Raw genomic sequence first — 19,111 nt, forward strand, 5'->3', positions numbered from 1 at the left:
TTTTGTTTTTAAGCACATGTTCTGACTCTAGAATTTGCATAATTTTGGTAAACTACATAAACCTCATTGCTGGCAAATTAATTAAGAACTTCACTATAATTATTCCTAATGATGAAGTAATTTCTGCCATATCTTCAGTGTTCCTCCTTTATACAGAATTCTCAAAAAATAAAACACAGGGTCTTTGTGTTTTAAAATTCTGCTTTGTAAGTCAGGGTGAGCTTTTTTGCTGTTATCCCTTTGGCACAGTCAACAGAAGTGTTTCATTGCTGCTTTTATTATGGTGTGGGCGCCATCTAGTGAGGATATCGAGAATGCCTTGTATACTATTTCTATACTTTCTGGTTAAGATGCGTTTTTTTTTTTTTTTTTTAAGCTGCAATCAATAGTCCTCAGTCCTATCAGTTCAGGAGCTGTAATGAATGTCTGTGTATTAGCAATTTTTAAATGAATATCATGAAATCATATCGGTCTTTGTCAACATTTTAAGGTGAATGCTGATGTAGAACAATTCAATAAGACAAACATGTAATCTTTTATATAAATAATTTAAAAATGACTAAATGTTAAAAACTGGAGGCAAAAGTAAAGTTCATAGGTTAGGCAAATGCGAGTCCTACTTGAAAATTTTTAGAATGTTTTAGAAACTAGGTAGGTACAAGTCTTGAGTGAAAGGTAATTGATCTAGTGAAGGCTGACATGGCATTGTAGCATCCAGCACTGTACTACTTCACACCTTTTCTAATCCATGTTCAGTGCCATACCTGGATTATAGTGTCCTTACTTTCCATGTGTCATAGTGGGATTTTCCTGTTCAATTTCCTCCCACATCCAAAGTGATATTTCTGTTAAGTTAATTGGAAACTTTAAATTGGCCCAGTGTGAGTGATGTCTTGATGGATAACCTGTTGTAGCAGTTAAGTACCAGTTTTTTTTCAAGACAGTGTGATTTCAGAATATTCAATGAAATCACGTTTTGTCTCCAAAGTATCCTCCATTATGACAAGAATAAATGGAACTGAATCAAAACTACACAATGAGAAATTTGAAGTGTGAGAGCCTCTGAAGATGGAGGAGAAAAATTTTTACAAAAAATGTAACTGTTAAATGTATCCTAGCCATTCTTGCTAGGATAATAAAAAAAAAAAAATGACTTTCAGTGCTGACTGTCCTTAGAAAAGCTCAAGTTGCCCACCATTTTTGCTTTGTTTTAACATTCTCGTAAGTCTTTGTGGTTCAGATAAAAAATTGCCAGATAAAGCTTGTGAACACTTTGGAATTGACAGATTTTCTGCATTAATTATTCTCTTATAAATATGCTCTGATATTTAAGTAAATCACAGTAATAGACAAGCAGTTGTACTTGTTAATTCGGAATACAATATGTAACCACAGAGTTCATGCTGGAAAAATGAATATGAACCCTTGTATTTAGTAACTAGTAGAACCGCCTTTAGCAGCTATAACCACCACCAAATGTTCCTTGAAGCTGCTGATAAAAGACTTTTACATTTAATAATAGGTATGTACACTATTCCTGCTTACAAAACTTTTATTTCATTCATATTTCAGGGATACTTTGTATTTCCCCAACCCCCTGCCCCACCCCAAATCATTGTTTCCTATGTGGTGGGAAGCAGTCCAAGCCTAAAGACAGGAAAGCAGTTCCAAACCATGATGCTCCCTCCATCATGCTTCACAATAGTCTCCAAATATAGCATTGTATATTTCTGCCAAAGTATTTAGTGTCTGTCTCTCATCCACAACACATCTGGGTGTTGTTTGGATGGAACACCCAGGTTATATTTTGAAAACTTGAGACATGCAGCATGGTTTATTTTTTAAAGTGGTTTCCTCAGTGGTGTCAATCCATGAACACCATTCTTGATCACTCTTAGGGAGAGTAGCAAGAGTATAGTTTTAAGATGACTTGTTTCACTCTAGATCTGTGTGAAGCAAGAACTGAACAGTTCAAAGTGAGAATGGGATTAAATCAGGTTGGCATTGAGACCATTATTGTTTATACTCCTACTAGAGGAGATCAGCAAGGATATGAAGGAAAATTCACCATGGTGAATGCTTTTTGCAAGGGAAGAAATGGAGAGATGCTCTAGAGAGGCATATTATGAAGATAGGCAGATCAAAAACTCAGTATATATTTATCAACTATAGGGGATAGTATAAAAATTTTAATTTAAAGCTGTGATCAGATGAGTAAGAAATGGAGCATTTGGTAGGTGTAATCAATAAATGCATTTACATGAGCTTTAATAACCCATCTATTCACAGAACCCTAGTTTCCAAAATGCCATGTATGCCCTCTGGTTAGAGAAACTGAAATGTTGGTATTCCATGTTAATGCATACAGATTTTTTGGCACATAACCATAAACCAGTTACATAGTTTACCTGTTGGAAAACTTTACAAATGCACTTCATGATATTTTGAAGTTTTTCGTCCTTTCATTGCTGGTAAAATCTTTCAAAACAACTCTGTCGTAATGTCCAGTCTTTGGCACTAATCAGTGGACAACCCACTTAGGGAACACTTTGCAGTGCTGTACAGCTAGCATGAAGTTCATCAATAGCTCAAAGGAAAGGCAATTTTAGCCTCCTATAAGTAAGCTGGGTTAGAGGTAGCTAAATAGGTTGTATAGTGGGTAGATTTGGCTGTTCAAGAGGCAGGACCGCAAACAATTGTCAGCTGACTCAGACAACCAGAAAGTACAAGGCTGTTACAGTGGAAGGAGGTTCTCTGCAATGATGTTTTTGTTCATAACAGTTTGTTTTTGTGCCACATTACTCTACTCTATTAAGGATGTCTCCTTTTTACTTTTAGTCTTGTGTTTTTATTATGATTTTGTATACTGTACTTACAGTAACACGTTGAATATGTTAGTTCATATGCTGGCTTTGTACTGTTTGTTCTGGTGAATGTTGTCAAATTAGATTTTGGAGTTTACACATATGGAAGTAAGTACAGTAATATTAAATAATAGTAATGGGAGAATTTTAAAGGAACCCACCTTAGAAGGACATGGCCTCCATTGGTATTACACATTGATGTCTTTAGGCTATTTTACTTGTATTTTTCCGTCCGTCCGTTTTTTTTTTTTGTTTTTTTTTTAAAGAAGATTTCATTGCCAGAACAAGATTACAAGCAGACTGATCATAGCATGATAGATGAGAGAACAAGAAAGTACCACACCCTAGAAGGGTGCTAGATGATTGTTATTCATACACACACACATACTCTCTCTTACTGGAATTTGGAGTCACTAGTTAACTATTTTGTGTAGCACTGGCCATATAATGCACTATATGCTTCTTTAGTTATTTGTTATTATTTCTTCTTGGCATTCAGCAATCTTAAATTTGTCTTATCAATTAATCACATGTTCTCCTACGACTATATGTTTACATTTTGCCTCTTGGAGACTTTTACAAGGTTTTGTATTACCTGTTGTCATTCCTCCCATTAATTTCTACTTTGGCCGGCTATGAATTGTCCTCAATGGAGACAATAGTGAGCTAAATGAGTTAACTTTGACTTGGTGTGTTACAAATATGTATATGAACAGCAATGTCGCAATAAACTAATAACCAGCAAACTTTACGTAAACAGTGTTAGCGACGTCGTAAGGGAATAGAACACACTGGATCACTTCAGTTACATTTTTTTCAAAACGGTGTGCTTTTGGTTTTAGAATTTCCTCAGCAATGACAAAACAGCAAAATAATCCTTCATGATTCTAGCTTTGACATAGATCTAGGTTGCCTGTCGTAATGCAACAACTACAGTTTTTGGCGTCCTGCTAGTCCACATCTTTAAAAGGACAAAGCTGATCTAATTAATTTTTAAATAAAAAAAAAAAATAATGATAATAATAAAAATTAATAATTTAATTAATATTAATATTATTTGGGGGTGTCATTCCAAAGTCTGGGTGCAATAAAGTTGAAGGCTGTGTCACCCATAGATCACAGGTTAGTTTGGGGCACGATGAGATTTCCAGAATTGGTGGACCTTAGAGTGACAGACGGGTAACAGCAAGAGTGAAAGGGAAAATCTACAGGACGGTAGTCAGACCAGCTATGTTATATGGGTTGGAGACGGTGGCACTGACTAGAAAGCAGGAGACAGAGCTTGAGGTAGCAGAGTTAAAGATGCTAAGATTTGCATTGGGTGTGATGAGGATGGATAGGATTAGAAATGAGGACATTAGAGGGTCAGCTCAAGTTGGACGGTTGGGAGACAAAGTCAGAGAGGCGAGATTGCGTTGGTTTGGACATGTGCAGAGGAGAGATGCTGGCTATATATTTTGAGAAGGATGCTAAGGGTAGAGCTGCCAGGGAGGAGGAAAAGAGGAAGGCCTAAGAGAAGGTTTATGGATCTGGTGAGAGAGGACATGCAGGTGATGGGTGTAACAGAACAAGATGCAGAGGACCGAAAGATATGGAAGATGATGATCCACTGTGGCAACCCCTAACGGGAGCAGCCGAAAGAAGATCAAGCCAGTTCCAGATAGGCCCAAGAGTATAAGTGCTCTTCTCTCATTTGCCAGACAGCACCAGGTCTGCAGAGGACAGAAAGATATGGAAGAAGATGGTCTACTGTGACAACCCCTAAAAGGAGCAGCCAAAATAAGAAAAGGGCAAACAAAAGTATAGTGATGGAACAGGTTAGTGATGTAGTCTGATGAAAGGCTACTTAAAGCTTTGTAGGTTAGTAGTAGAATTTTATATTCAATCCAACAAGACACATGGAGCCAACTAATGGTAGAGTAGGGTGAGTGTTTTGTACTTGCTGTTGTAAGGACTCTTGTTTTAGAATGTTGAACCAGCTGGAGCTGTGATTTAAAGATTAAAAGGGGCACCTTCCAGTAGGGAGTTACAGTAGTCAGTGCGTGATATAATAAAAGCATGGGCAAATTTCTCGGGAATTTGGAAAAAGTTGAAGAATGAGCAACACTGGAATTGTTAAGGAGATAGAAGTAGGAAAATTTCTTAATGTGGTTTATGTGGGTAGAATAAGAAAGTGAGGAAACCAAAAATGACACCAGGTTTCCAAACAGAGGAACAAGATCTGATGATTTCCTCACCAACAGCATTTGAAAAAGAGTGCATTTTCTAAAGCTAAATAGCATGACTTCAGTTTTGCTGCAGTTTAACTTTGAAGAGTTATGTCCCATCCATGATTTAATTTTAGTTGGAGCTGAAGAAAATCTGATGTACTTTCAGTTTTAACACTGAAACAGGTCTGAGTATTGTCCACATAAAAATGATAACCCGTCCAACTGGATAACAGTCCAAAGCTGTGAATAATATGGAAAATGGGATGCATGTAGATGCAATATAGCAAAGGGCTGAGGACCGAGTCTCGAGGAACTCCTTGCTTGACTGGTGCTGAGCTAGACCTGCTATGGCCAAGATTAACAAACTTTTGCCCATCACTCAGACAGGACTGAAACCACTGGAGGGCAATATTAGTATTCATTTAACATGCTATTTAAATAGTAGCTTTCCCATGCTGAAAGTGGTGTTTATCAAAGTTAATAATAAAATGGCTTTAGAATACATTAGCATCATTAAAGTTGTGGTAGTCAATCACCCACATGAAATTGCTCTTGTTGATACAACAAGAATGTATTTAAAACTTTTTGAAATCTGACATTTTTTTTCTTGCATGCATTTCCATAAGTATGACTTGATATTGACATTGTGTCAAATATCTGCAGCACACTTATGACACAGATACTTCTTCAACACCATATAGAAAACTTTGCAGAGGTTTCACACAGGGAAAAAGAATTGTCTTTATTTTTAATGTATTCATACTAGTGCTGAGGAGGCAAGAAAAGTATCTGGGTAGACAAGGGCATCTTGCCAAAAAGGAGGTGTAACATAAATAAATTAACTGAAGTATAAAATGATTTATTTTAGTAGCCCAATTTAAAATTCAGATATGCAAATTTGTTTTAAGCAGACATTGACTGTTTATGTAACCATTTTTAAATGCAAAAACATGGTTAGTAGCACAGCTGAACATTGTTTTTCTGACATACTGTGCCTGCTTACAGTCAAACTGTTTACTACATATGGTATATGTCTGTGTTAAGAATAAAAGCCTCATATGGATGCATTCTGTTAAAAACAATATACCATACAATAAACAGACGTTGGTTTCTAAGCTTTACCATTTTGCTAAAGTTCTCTTTGTTTGTGTGAATGGTGGCTTACAGCCTTTCTGCAGCCTTAAAATGTTTTCATTAATGTCTTTATTTTTTACTTTATCAAAAACATTCAAAGGGGGAAGCAATATTTTATCAGCAATGAACTATTTTATCTCTGCTTGTCACCTTCTTAGGCATTTTGTTTTTTCTCTGTTTTTTGTCATCTTTCTTTGAGAACCTACAATCATGCTGACACCAAACTTTTAAAGACTTGTCTGGAGTGTACATTGAGCCTAAAGGAACACATAATTGTTAGATTTTGCAGTTGTCTTTCTCAGCTTTTCATTCTGCTTACAATGTCTTCTGACCTATCACGTAGTTGGTGCTTTAGCTTTAATGTAGCTTTAACTTGGAACATAGAAGAACCTGTAAAACATGAGTATATCACATGTAAGTAAAAACTCGTACGGCTGTAGTAATGTTTCTCCTCGCACAAAGGAGCAGATACCACTCTGCCATTGGGATGATGCCTTTTTATGGCCCCATTCATGCTCTTGAGAGTGTGCCGAGAGACATTGCAAACATTCTTGTGTGGAATAACTATGCAACCCGAATTGGCTGCAGGTACTGCCTCATGCTACCAGTAGTAACAAGGGCACTAGCAAAATGCAAAACTAGAGAAGAATAAGTCAGGAAGGATACGGACATATTAATTGTCCGTGGCCACTGTTCTGTTTTTGGGGGTTGTCCTGCTGTTGCCACTCCGGTGTACCTGTTATCACTTTCATTTGCACCAAAACAGGTGAAGATGATTCACAATCACTTATGCTACCTAATTTGACTGAGTGATATCCCTGAAGCTTAATTCACTTGGTGTTAGTTTGTGGTGATTAAGTGTATACACTGATAATACAGTATATACACTCACCTGCCACTTTATTAGATACTCCTGTTTATTTGCTAATAGTTAACGCAAATATCATCTAATCAGCCAATCACATGGCGCCAACTCAAATAACCTGGTGAAATTCAAACCCAGCATCAAAATATGGAGGAAAGATGAGTGAGTGACAGTACTCTGGGCAAAATGCCTTGTTGATGCCAGATGTCGAACAGATCAAAAGGCAACAGTAACTCCAATAACCACTTGTTATAACCGAGGTATGCAGAAGAGCATCTCTGAACGAACAAGTTGAACCTTGAAGCAGATGGGCTGCAGCTGCTTGAGTTTGCAGAGTCTTGCCAAAACTGGACAATAGAAGATTGGAAAAACATTGCCTGATCTGATGAGTCTCGATTTTATGTTGCGATATTCATATGGTAGGGTCAGAATTAGGCATCAACATCAAAGCATAGATCCATCTTGCCTTGTATCAAAGGTTCAGGCTGATGGTTGGGTTGTAATGGTGTGGGGGATATTTTCTTGGCACACTTTGAGCCCAATAGTACCAACTGAGGATCATTTAAATGCCACAGCCTACCTGCATATTGTTGCTGACCATATCCATCTCTTTATGATGGCAGTGTACCCATCTTCTGATGGTGAGCTATCCTGTTGGAAGTAACCATGTCACAAAGTAATTTGAGACTGGTTCTTTGAATATGACCATGAGTACACTGTACTCAAATGGCCTCCACAGTTATCGGATCTCATTCCAATATAGCACCTTTGGGATGAGAGATTTGCATCATGGATATGCAGCCGACAAATCTGCAGTAACTGCGTGATGTTATTATTTCAATATTAACCAAAATCCATGATGAATGTTTCCAGCACCTTTTTGAATCTATGCCATGAAGAGTTACAGCAGTTTTGAATGCAAAAGGGTATCCAACCCTGTACTAGTAAAGTGTACCTAATGAAGTGGCCGATTACTCTGTGTGTGTGTGTGTGTGTGTGTGTGTGTGTGTGTGTGTGTGTGTGTGTGTGTGTGTGTGTGTGTGTGTGTATGGTAGCAGCTGCACAAAGACAGTGCAGTAGCTGCTCTGCTATGTTTTCTCTGCCTACACCTGGCAGCATTCTAGCACTTGTAAACACTAAATGAATGGCAAAGTAACACAACTGCCCTTCTAAAAACTCCCTCTTAGAGAGTATTTCAGTTGGAAACAACCACACTCTTAATTTGAACCTCTGCAAGATCAGCTGCAGGTTTGCAGACTTAGGGCATGACATGCTTGTCGCATGAAGTTTAGTGCACTTAAAGCTAGACTGTGACCTGTCCATCTGCTCACTCCACTGTCCTCTTTCCTCCAGACTGCATCTGACGCAGCTGCAGCTTCCAAGCCACTGAACCTGCTCAACAAAGAAGGTTGTGTGTTCTTATAATCTGAAGAAGTGAGCTTTAACCTGTGTGCTTGTGTACTGAAGGAAAACCCCTATTTTTAATAAAGCTTCTAAGATTATTCCTGCCTTCTTAGCAATAAAGTTATTCTTTCTTTAAAAACCTGGTCTGATCTTCCTGTGTCTCATGCAACTCTGTGACCCAATCTTGACAGGTGGTATTAGGTGGGGGAGTTCCACAGATTGATCCTTAACAGCGTCAGGATGTTCCCCTTCCACCTAATCTGGAGAATGTGCCCACCAGACCTCCAGCCCCTGCCCATGCCAGTTTAAGCCTCCTGGAGCCAGAGGGTCTATCCTTGTCTAGTTCCTACTCCACTACAACCGTTGCTGGACTCGGGGAAGTGACCTCTGCATAATCCAACACGACTTACTCTGGGAGAGCACAAGCATGGAGCGAGTGAACATTCACTGCATTCATGGGGATGTTAAGGAGTATAAGACTGTGCTTTTTCCTCTGAAATATAAGGGAAGGAACTTTAGAATTTTGACTGCACTGTCAGACTCCTCACCTTGGCCTCTTTTTAGTTGGGAGAGGAATGCCCTATTCCTGCGGGTCTTGGCCGCCTCCAAAGCGTCTCTTTCGTTAGAAATGGGGAGGGGACGTGTAACCATCAAGAAACTGCCTTCAAAATTGAACCCAATTTGTCCAGTGTGGATGAGGAAGATGATTACCCAATTATTCTGAGACTGCTGGCAAGTTCTTCACAACAAGCAGTTGCTCCAGAAATGCAAAAGGTGGTTCATGCTTTCCTAGGAGACTCTGGTTATTATAGAAGGTTCATCACAAATATTACAAATGGAGCCACTCCTCTAACTGACCTTACGAAGAGTCGAAAGAACCACAGTATTGTCTGGTCCAGTGATTGAGAAAGAACCTTCTCTGATTTAAAGACCACTTTGTCATCCTACCCAAAATTCATTCTGCAGATGGACGCAAGTGTGTTTGGTTTGGGCCTGTTTTTGGTGGTGAGGAACATACCATCATGTATTTAAGTAGGAAATTGCTTCCCAGGGAGTGTAATTACTCAACAGTTGAAAAAGAGTGTCTGGAGATTAAATGGGCTAAGGAAGCATTCCATTATTACTTATGGGGTCAGAAATTTACCTTGGTGACTGATCATGCATCACTCTCAGGGGTGTCGAACTCCAGTCCTTGAGGGCTGCAGGTTTTCATTCTAACCATCTTCTTAATTAGTGACCAGTTTTTGATGTTAGTTAACTTCTTTAGCCTTAGCTTTAATTAGCTTGACTCTGGCCCCTTATTTGTTTTTTCATTAATTAGCAGCCAGACAGTAATGAGACATAAAACAAGCAGGACATGACCAGCTCATCTGTACCCATCAAACAAAATCTGAAAATAAAGATAAAGGTCTCAGTAAGGTTGATCCCTCAGGTTACCAAAACATTTTAGGAGTTCTTAGAAAAAAAAAAAAAAGAACATCAACAGTTTTGGAAATGTCTGCTGTGGCAAAAAGAGAGCATCAATAAGCCATGGAATTGAGCAACAGGTTTAATTAACAGGAAGAATCAGCTTCTCGTTAAGGAACTGGTTGGAGTTTGAAGCCCCAATTTAGCTGGTCATCTGTTGGCTCATTTCATGTCTAATTTCTGTTTGGCTGTCATTTAATGAATAAAAAAATCAATTCAGAAGACTTAATCCTTAAAAAGAGGGCTGTTAAAATAGATGGAAAAGAAGTTAATTAGCAGTGAAAACTGGACACGGATTAGGAAAAAGATTAGAAAGAAAACCTGCAGCCCTCCAGCCCTGGAGTTTGACACCCGTGCTCTAGTGGCTCCACAGAAAGGAAGACTTGAATTCATGGCTCACTAGGAGGTTCATTAGCTTACAGCTGTTTGATTTTATTGTTTATTATTGTCCTGGTTCTTCGCATATCCGTGCAGAAGTCCTCTCTTGCCTGGCCAAGCCTGGTTTGGAATGTCACTTGGTTCACAATGGTGTGAACAAAGCAAGTGAAGCTGAAGGAGGATATAGATTTAACCTGTGTGCTGAACAGGAGTTTCTGTGGGCAAAAGCAGGCTTGCACTTGTTCGTATGGAAAAAGACATGCAGGTTATTTATGATTGCTACGCTCAAGTACACTTTAATAATAATTAGAAAATGACATATATATATATATCTATATATCTCTAGTGTGTGTGTGTATATATATATATGTATATGTGTGTATATATATGTATATGTATATATCTCTAGAGAGAGAGAGAGTAAATCTATGTGTGTGCATAAACGCATATATTCTGTATGGCATGGACATTTAAAGCAAAAATTAATGTACTGGCTACTAATTATATTTACTTTATGCTAAATTATTTATTTAGAAGATTCTGAAGGTGTCAAGGCTGTTCCCTTCTCATATTTCATCATCTCATATTTTCAATATTGTACATACTAAAGAGGAAAATTAACTGTGATTCCTTATTAATGATGCAACTGCTGCTGCTTCAGTTGTTCCCTTCACTGATGTCATATTCTCAAGAAGTGCTAACACATTTGATTATTGCTTTGTTTACAGCTGTTCTAGATGTTGGTGCCCAAAGTGTAACATAAAAAGGTACAGTAGTGAAATATTAGTAATAATAACAAGAGTTAGTCGGCATCAACCGTTGTTCAAGTCTCAAAAGTATAACTGCTTCCTGCCCAGCAATAAAATAGATGATTAGGCAGAGCCACTGCTTTTGGTCTCTGAACAAATGTCCAAGTTTTGATAAATTAAATGTTAACAGTATTGGCTTCCCTGTCTGAAATTAGGTGAAGATGAATATGCCTAGTAAGATCTTGTGTGGCATATTTCAGAAGGATGTTGTTAAAACTGAGATTTAATAGGTAAGCAAGGTGATGTATGATCAAGACCCCCAAGGTGTATTATGCATACTGATGTGAGATAGTTAAAGAATCATATTCAATGTGGACCATTTTTTCTCATATCAGTCTTAAACTTGTCAAATTTTTAGAATTAAACCTTTAAGAATTTCCTCTTTGCCTGATTACATAGACTTCTGAGGAGAATGTCTTTAATGGCCAAGAATGATTTTTGTCTATAATTGAATATAGCCCTGGTGTCAAGTTGATTTCTTCTGAAAGGCTTATATCACTTTACAGAGTTATGGACACCATAATGAAAACCATGGCAAGTATACTGGCAAAAATGGCATACACAGCTTTGCATATGTTTATCCTGCAGGTTGACTTGATTTTGAAAGTTCTGTTTAGATGTTTTGGCTTTTCTTTTTGCAGTCCGACTAATCTGGCAATGTATTAATTTGCCTGTGGACAGGATAGGAGTTGCTTATGATCAGACATTCAGTCACACCTATAACAGTGTACAGTGTATAGGTACAGCATTTTTGTTTACATTTTTAAATGTTAAGTTACATTATTTACTTTTGTTTTAGATTCAACATGGGAGTTTTTAAGGCTAATCCTTGATCTTTCGATAAAGGTGCTCAGACCCAGTGGGAAGTACTTTACACAGGTGAGTTAATGTTTTTCATATATATTGTTTTGTGTTCATATTTTACATGTTGCACATAAGGAGGTAAGGACGAACCAGAAGATGTAATATGAAATGTGTCACAAATGCAAGGTTCAATGTGTTATTTTTTTTAAAGTAAATTATATCCCATAGAGTCTTTTTTGAGTTGGCAGCTATGGCTGAAAAACTGAAAACACCTTTGTACGCATTTATGTACACCTACACAGTACACATACGGAGTCAGATTAGATTTCCCAGTCCATCGAACAGCCTTTGTTAGGATCTTTGATGGAATGATCTGCAGAAAATATGAAGAAGACTTGCAGACACCACACAGAATGTGTTATTGCTAAAATCTGAACCGCTGTCAAAAAGTATGATCAAAGAATTCACTTTATGTCTGAGAACATATTTAAACACTATTAAACTGATACTTTGAAGAAATTACTATTTTTCAGATATTGAAGTAAAACTAAAGAGTTATTTTAGCAGAGCTGGCTTTAATGTTGTCATGTTGATAAAATGTAGTATTATTAATGGTAGTAGTACTGTATTGCCACATAGACCAAGTGCAGTGACAGTCATATAAGCATGTACAGCCAACATGCATCACATTGTTTGCCTGAAAATATAAATATTACCAGTTTTTAAATTACTTTTGACTTGCTGTGATACTGAGAAAACTGCTCCACCAACCTGGGCTACAGTTGTGTCAGCAGTGTTTGGGATGAACAGTGAGTAGAACTTTGCCAATAAATAAATATGACCATGAAAAAGAAATCAAGCATAAGGAGGTAATGGAGAAATTAACAGAAACAGGGCATAGCAAAGTCAACAAATTAGAATTATTGAAAAAGAAAGGTACCACTGGCATACATGGATGGTAAGCATTCAATCGGCTAAGTAAACCTACTGCAGCCAATGATGCATAAAATAACAGTGGAGAAGAAAAACACAAAGAACTGCCACTGAAATCTTCAGCAGCTTCCACAGTATAAGGTGATGGTGGTGTAATTATTTATTTATGGAATTTATTGTTTATTTATGGCTTTGAGGGCAGAACTGAAAGTGCCACATTGCAAGATAGAAAAATCACAATTGTACCAACAACAGAGAAGTCAGCTTGGTATTTGGTAAAAAAAAAAATAATAATGCAGCAATAAATTAATGAATCTTGGCAAAGTGTGGGTAAAAATAATTCAAACTTGCCACAAAATATTACTTCACCTGAAGAGTATAATGAAGACAATATTATGGGTTGAACAAACATTTCCTCCTTTGTAACTTGCACACTCACCCTTATTAATCCAGAATCTCTGCTAAGCATGTGTCCATTCCTCTTGTAAGTTTACGCTAAATTACAGTCCCTCTTAATGCCTGTCATTTTGCATCTTGGAAACATTATGGAGGTAGTGGTATAATTGAATGATGTTGGTGTTTGTCCTCTAGATGGCGACACATAATTGATAATTTCTTTGCCTAATTTACATACTGCTGATTGAATATAAAACAAATGTCAAATGTGCATCTTCTCTGGTGTTTTTAAAAAAAAAAGGAAGCAAGTCCACTGCTCTGCATATATAATAAAGATGTATATACATTTATAAAGATGTATATATTTTGAAGACTTTACTTGCTTCTCTTTTAAATGTTCTTCATTTAATTTTATCTTATTTTACAATGTGTGTATAATTGTGAGATGCGGAATCAGAACATGACAACTGTCATGGCTGGCAAAATTTGGATGTTTTTTGGTAAATTTTTAAGCTTTTCCTCCATGCCCCATACCTTCCATTGTAAAGTGCAAACATTTTTTTTTTATTTGTAGAAAGTGCTTAACTTTAGAACATCATTTCACCTGACAAATGCATATACTGTATACCATGTTTATGAAGAAATAACATCCTTATGGTTTGAGTTGTTAAGTCACCAAGGAAAGGGAATTAAGGTGAATATAGACCTTTATAGTCTTTCCTTATTCTTTCTTTATTGATTTGGTTTGTATAGTGCTATATACCCTGCCGTTCTCTCTTAAACTCTGTGAAGTGCCTTGAGCATGGGAAAGGCGCTATATAAATAAAATGTATTCTTATTATTTCCTGAATAGTTGCAAAAGCAATTAGTTTGCTGTTTTCTTTTATTAATTGAAAGAGGGTGCACTAAAAAATTGATTTGTTTAGTGCACTTATTTTGGAAATCTAAGGGACCATACTCATTTGTTAAAAAAATTAAACTACATACATTTAAACCCTTCTTCACTCTGAAATTCATAAAACATCTGATAAGGGAGAGAGCTTGTCAGTAAGAGTGTTAGACTATACGGTAAGGCTAGTTTAATTATGTTTCAAATATTTTCATTAAAACTCAACATTTTTAAAACCAATGAGGAGTTTTACTATGTTTTGATGTATGAAGTGGTCTTCACTTTTACTTCAAATGTTAAGACATGTGATGTGCTAAAAAATCAGTGTTAAAATAGTGTGTATTTACATTTGCCTTTTTGCAATTAAGCAAGAGAAATGGCAGTCTTGCAAGTATATAAAAAATTTAACAAGTAGACAAATATAAACTAAGACATTTAAATTGTTTGATTATGCTGGATTATGTGAATGTCCCCTTGGGATTAATAAAGTATCTATCTGTCTACCTATCTATCAGGAACATTTAATCAAGAAGCATTTTATATGAAAGTAGGTGTAAAGTTATGATTATTTCTCTCCCTCTGAACATAGTCTTTGAGGGAAAAACATGATATGTTAACCCTATCAGATAGATATGTCTGCTTTGACGTGAGTGCAACTAAGACGAGAATTTAAAAAACGCATTATTGACACGCACACGAGGCAGGATGTGAGCCAACTGAAATGCAGCCAAACATACTGCTGATTCTGTCTACCCAAAGGTAAATCAATACATATATGAAGGGTGGGGGTGCAGCATTCCAACCAGTAATCCCACTGTGCATCTGCCTAGTTGCTATGCATTTGTATCGTTGTGCTTGAATGTTTAACTTGAAAACTCAGATTAAAAAAAAAAAAAAGTGAGACGCCATCACATCACTGTGTCTCTTCTGACTATATTTTATTACTGTGAAATAGTTTTGATTATATTCTTGATAATAAATTATAATAGTAAAATAACTTGTATATAGTTTATTTTTCAGCCATTTTCTCAGAGGTTTATCTATTCTCTGATCACCATCTCACAATCCAAGGAATAGTCTACTCAGCCATGTTTGCTCACTATTCTTAAAATTTAGTCCCACTCAATAAAAAATTGAATTGGATCCTGTGGAATTTCTGCTGAAATGCAGACCTCTACTTTAAACTAATATCATTGGAAGCCCTAATAAGAGCAGTTAACATTTTTCTAACCAAAGATAATCTCTTTAATGTTTTCCATTCTTGATTTGGGTCACAACGTAACATGTAAAATTGTTGAAAAGCAGATTTTAAAGTGATTTTACTTAATCATAGTATATTTGTGATTAAGTGTTAATTACTGAAGTATCTACAGGTATGTACTCTTTTTCAGATTAGAGTTTTCAGAGCCTTTGGGGAAAAATATATTATAAAAGAAAATTGCCAACTGTTCATAAGGCTGACTGTTGTCATACAATTAGACCTTTTAGTGGGCATACTATCAAATTGAATGCAGTTTGCTTAACCATTTAAAAAATTGAATTGTCTCATATTTACCACATTAGCTCTGCAGGATGTTGTGATTTATGATTGGTTTCCAGGTGCTGATGGCAGTATAAGTATTTTAAATTTGTTCATGAAAAGGAAGCAAAATCACTGACTTAATGGAAAAAAATCATTGGCCTTTGTCACTGGAAAGGAGGTTTATTAGCCTATTAAATACTGCAAATAAGGAAAATATATCATTTTTTTGTTTTTATGAATGATGTCTGAGAAAAAAGGAATCTCTTGCATTTCATAGTTTTAAGCTATAACAATGACATTGCCCTTTAAAGATGTCATAGTCTATCTGAAATGTTCTTTTTTGCCAGCTGCCCTCAGGTTCTTCACACACCCTTTTCAGCTTTGCAACTTGCAGATTATTTCTCCATGGTGCTTTTTGTTTACCCCGAAACTGTTTTGACTTCACTTAGTAATACTTGTATGGGAAGTTGGGAACCAGCAGATGTACAAGTTTCTATAGCATAAGTAGGATCTAAAATTTGCCTTAACCTAATGTGTAAGCCAGTGTAATGATTTAGTAATAGGACTGTTTGACTTACCCATTGAGTAGTAACTGAAATATGTGAACAGTCTAACCATAAAATATCTCAATAGTCAGTTATGTATGATACAAAGGAATGAGCTGGTATTTATAACTTGCATAGTATGACGCTGACAAAGGAGAATAATTGTTTTCACATGGAAACACATCAGCTTATATAATTTAACAATAACTTGTAGCCGGTATAATCAGAACCTGCCAGAGAAGAATGATGGTTTTAGATAGTGTGGAAATGTAATGACAAAAGGTTTAATATGTGTGTCAAAGACGGCAGCTGTATTTTGTGTGAGATTTGCCAATCTAAAGTTCAGTTCCTTTTGAAATAAAAGTCATTAAATTCCTGCTAGCTATAGAATTACCACTCAAAATATTTTTTTTTCTGGTGAATTCAGAACCATTTTCAGAAATCCAGTTTTACCCTATAGAATCATTTTAATTATCAGTGAGATTTATTGGTAAAGACAGCTGAGTGTCAGCAGCATTTTATTTAACATCTCCTAATGACAACAAAAAAAAGTTTAAAAAAAAAATTGTCTGGGCACTGAGCCATCGGAATATATAATCTGTAATGGCAATCAGGAATTGTAGTTCTGTGTATACTGAAAATTATTAATAAGGATGAAGTAAATACTGCAGTGGTGCTGCAAACTCCATGCCTATGTACTGTCTTTACAGTGGTAAATGTGATCTGGTGCTTTAGTGCTTAGATATGTTGAGTAGAATGTAAAAAAAATGTTTGTGAGGCAGAAGAAAAGTCAAGGTGTTTAAGTTTGTACATTTATGCATGCAACCGTTTTCAATATGAGTACTGAAGACATTGCTGAAAAACATATGGGTGCTGAAAACAATTCTAGTCTGAATGTATTTTGATCTTGCTGTGTGCTGGCAGTTATTGTTTGGATTTTTGGACAAATGTACTCCATTTTCAATTTATTTCTTACTTAAAACTTGATCGTACTGTAATAGTATTGTAAATGTGCATGTTTGTTTGCTTTTAAGTAAATCACCTTTGACATGTATTCAGCACCCACTGATGTAACCCATTATTGAATTTAAACATACAATATTCCGTGTTCAACAATGATCAAATTATTTTTAAACTTTGTAAATGTAGTTCCATCAAATACCATCTGCAGAAGTGTTTAGATGATTGATATAATAATGGGTTGTGTACAGGGTGCACAGCAGGAGAAGTAAGTGACTTTGTTGAACCTTCTGCAGATGAAGTTTGGCAAATGACTGACTTTAGGTAAGGCATGGTTTCCCAAACTCTGACCTTCATCCAGGGAGCAAATATGGTACAAGTATCAGGACAGACACCATATACAGTGGAACCTCGGTTCACGACCATAATTCATTCCAAAACTCTGGTCGTAAACCAATTTGGTCGTGAACCGAAGTAATTTCCCCCGTAGGATTGTATGTAATTTATATTTTTTTTTAAAGATTTGTAAGCACAAATATAGTTAATTATACTATAGAATGCACAGTGGAATAGTAAACTAAATGTAAAAATATTCAATAACACTGTGAAAACCTTGAACTACAGAGAAAACTAACACTGCAAGAGTCCGTACTATAGCGCTACGAACCGCTCGCTAAAAACACTTTTTTTTTTTTTAATGAGTTTTAAGCACAGGGAAAAAATGAACATTTGAAAAATCCATAATTTAATAAATCACCAAGAATAGTAACATTGCAACAATGCACGCTATGAACCGATCGCTGTAAACAGAAGTGAAGTGGAGGTTAAAATCCAATAGAAAAAAGTCTTCATTAAATACGAGGTTAAAACAATGCTCGGATCTGTCTCTTTAAAAACAAGCCCAGTGCATTCTTTAACTGCCTTCTCGGCCTTATGTGTCCAGCCGTCTCTCTCTCGCGCGCCTGTGTGTGTCTCTCTCTCGTGGGCGCCTGTGTGTGTCTCTCTCTCGTGGGCGCCTGTGTGTGTCTCTCTCTCGTGGGTGCCTGTGTGTGTCTCTCTCTCGTGGGCACCTGTCTGTGTGTGTCTGTCTGTCTGTCTCTCTCTCTCTCCCCCTTCCCAACCCCCAGGGAATGCACAGGGGGAGACTGAACACATGCGGAAATCATAGGCACGCACAAACCAAAAGGGAAACTGGCTTGTTCGTATACCGAGTGTGTGGTTGTGAACAGATGCAAAGGTTTGGCAAACTTTTTGGTCGTAAACCGATTTGTACGTGTTCCGGACGTTCATGAACCGAGGTTCCACTATACAAGAAGTGCCAAAGTTAACACTAGAATTACCAGAGCCTACAAAAAAAACTCGTAGATCCATCCCTCCTTAAATCGCTTCTTAAAACCGTTCTCACCTCTCTGCCAATGTGCTCATTAAGAAGGGCGGCAAGTAGCCGGCTATTCCATCCCCCACCGACTTAGAACGTGCACAAACTTCTCCCAGCTCATGCCTTGATTGATTATCTGGGAGTGAAGTGGCGTTTTAGAGTGGAAATAATAGATCATTATTTGGAATACACGCATTTCACGTGTGTTCCGTTTCTACAGTAATCCGTGTAAACACATTTTTAAAACCGAAACGTTTTTCATATTGTAGTAGTAAATGACAAAATGTACGCATAAACTATATAATGTATACAGCCTGAATATCACAGAAACACTTTCACAAAAGGTACAAATATAACAGAACAAGTATGCTTTTATTCAAAATATAACTGTAGAATAAAAGCCGCCTTAGCATGCCACATTGACACATACATACTACAACTACCACGGTAGCGTAATGGTATCAGCTGCTGACTAGTAATCAAAAGGTCATGAGTTTGATCCCGCATGACTCAGTTTTGAGAAGTAAACTGCTCTAATTCTTACTATTTTAGA

The 19,111-nt window shown here is 36.7% G+C and overlaps 1 protein-coding gene across 2 annotated transcripts in view; it reads left to right on the forward strand.

The window, feature by feature from the left end:
- Nucleotides 1-19,111, forward strand: part of sms (spermine synthase) — a 129,593-nt gene that overhangs the window by 96,297 nt on the left and 14,185 nt on the right. Inside the window, exon 9 of one of the 2 annotated variants that reach the window (XM_039745577.1) lies at nucleotides 11,931-12,010. In XM_039745577.1, the coding sequence (XP_039601511.1) occupies nucleotides 11,931-12,010 (80 nt within the window). Of the gene's footprint in view, nucleotides 1-8,426; nucleotides 8,889-11,930; nucleotides 12,011-19,111 lie in introns of those variants that run through there. The other variant, XM_039745578.1, reaches the window with a different exon arrangement.

Source organism: Polypterus senegalus, chromosome 2 (genome assembly GCF_016835505.1).
Source record: "Polypterus senegalus isolate Bchr_013 chromosome 2, ASM1683550v1, whole genome shotgun sequence".
In the NCBI taxonomy this organism is placed as follows: Eukaryota; Metazoa; Chordata; class Cladistia; order Polypteriformes; family Polypteridae; genus Polypterus; species Polypterus senegalus.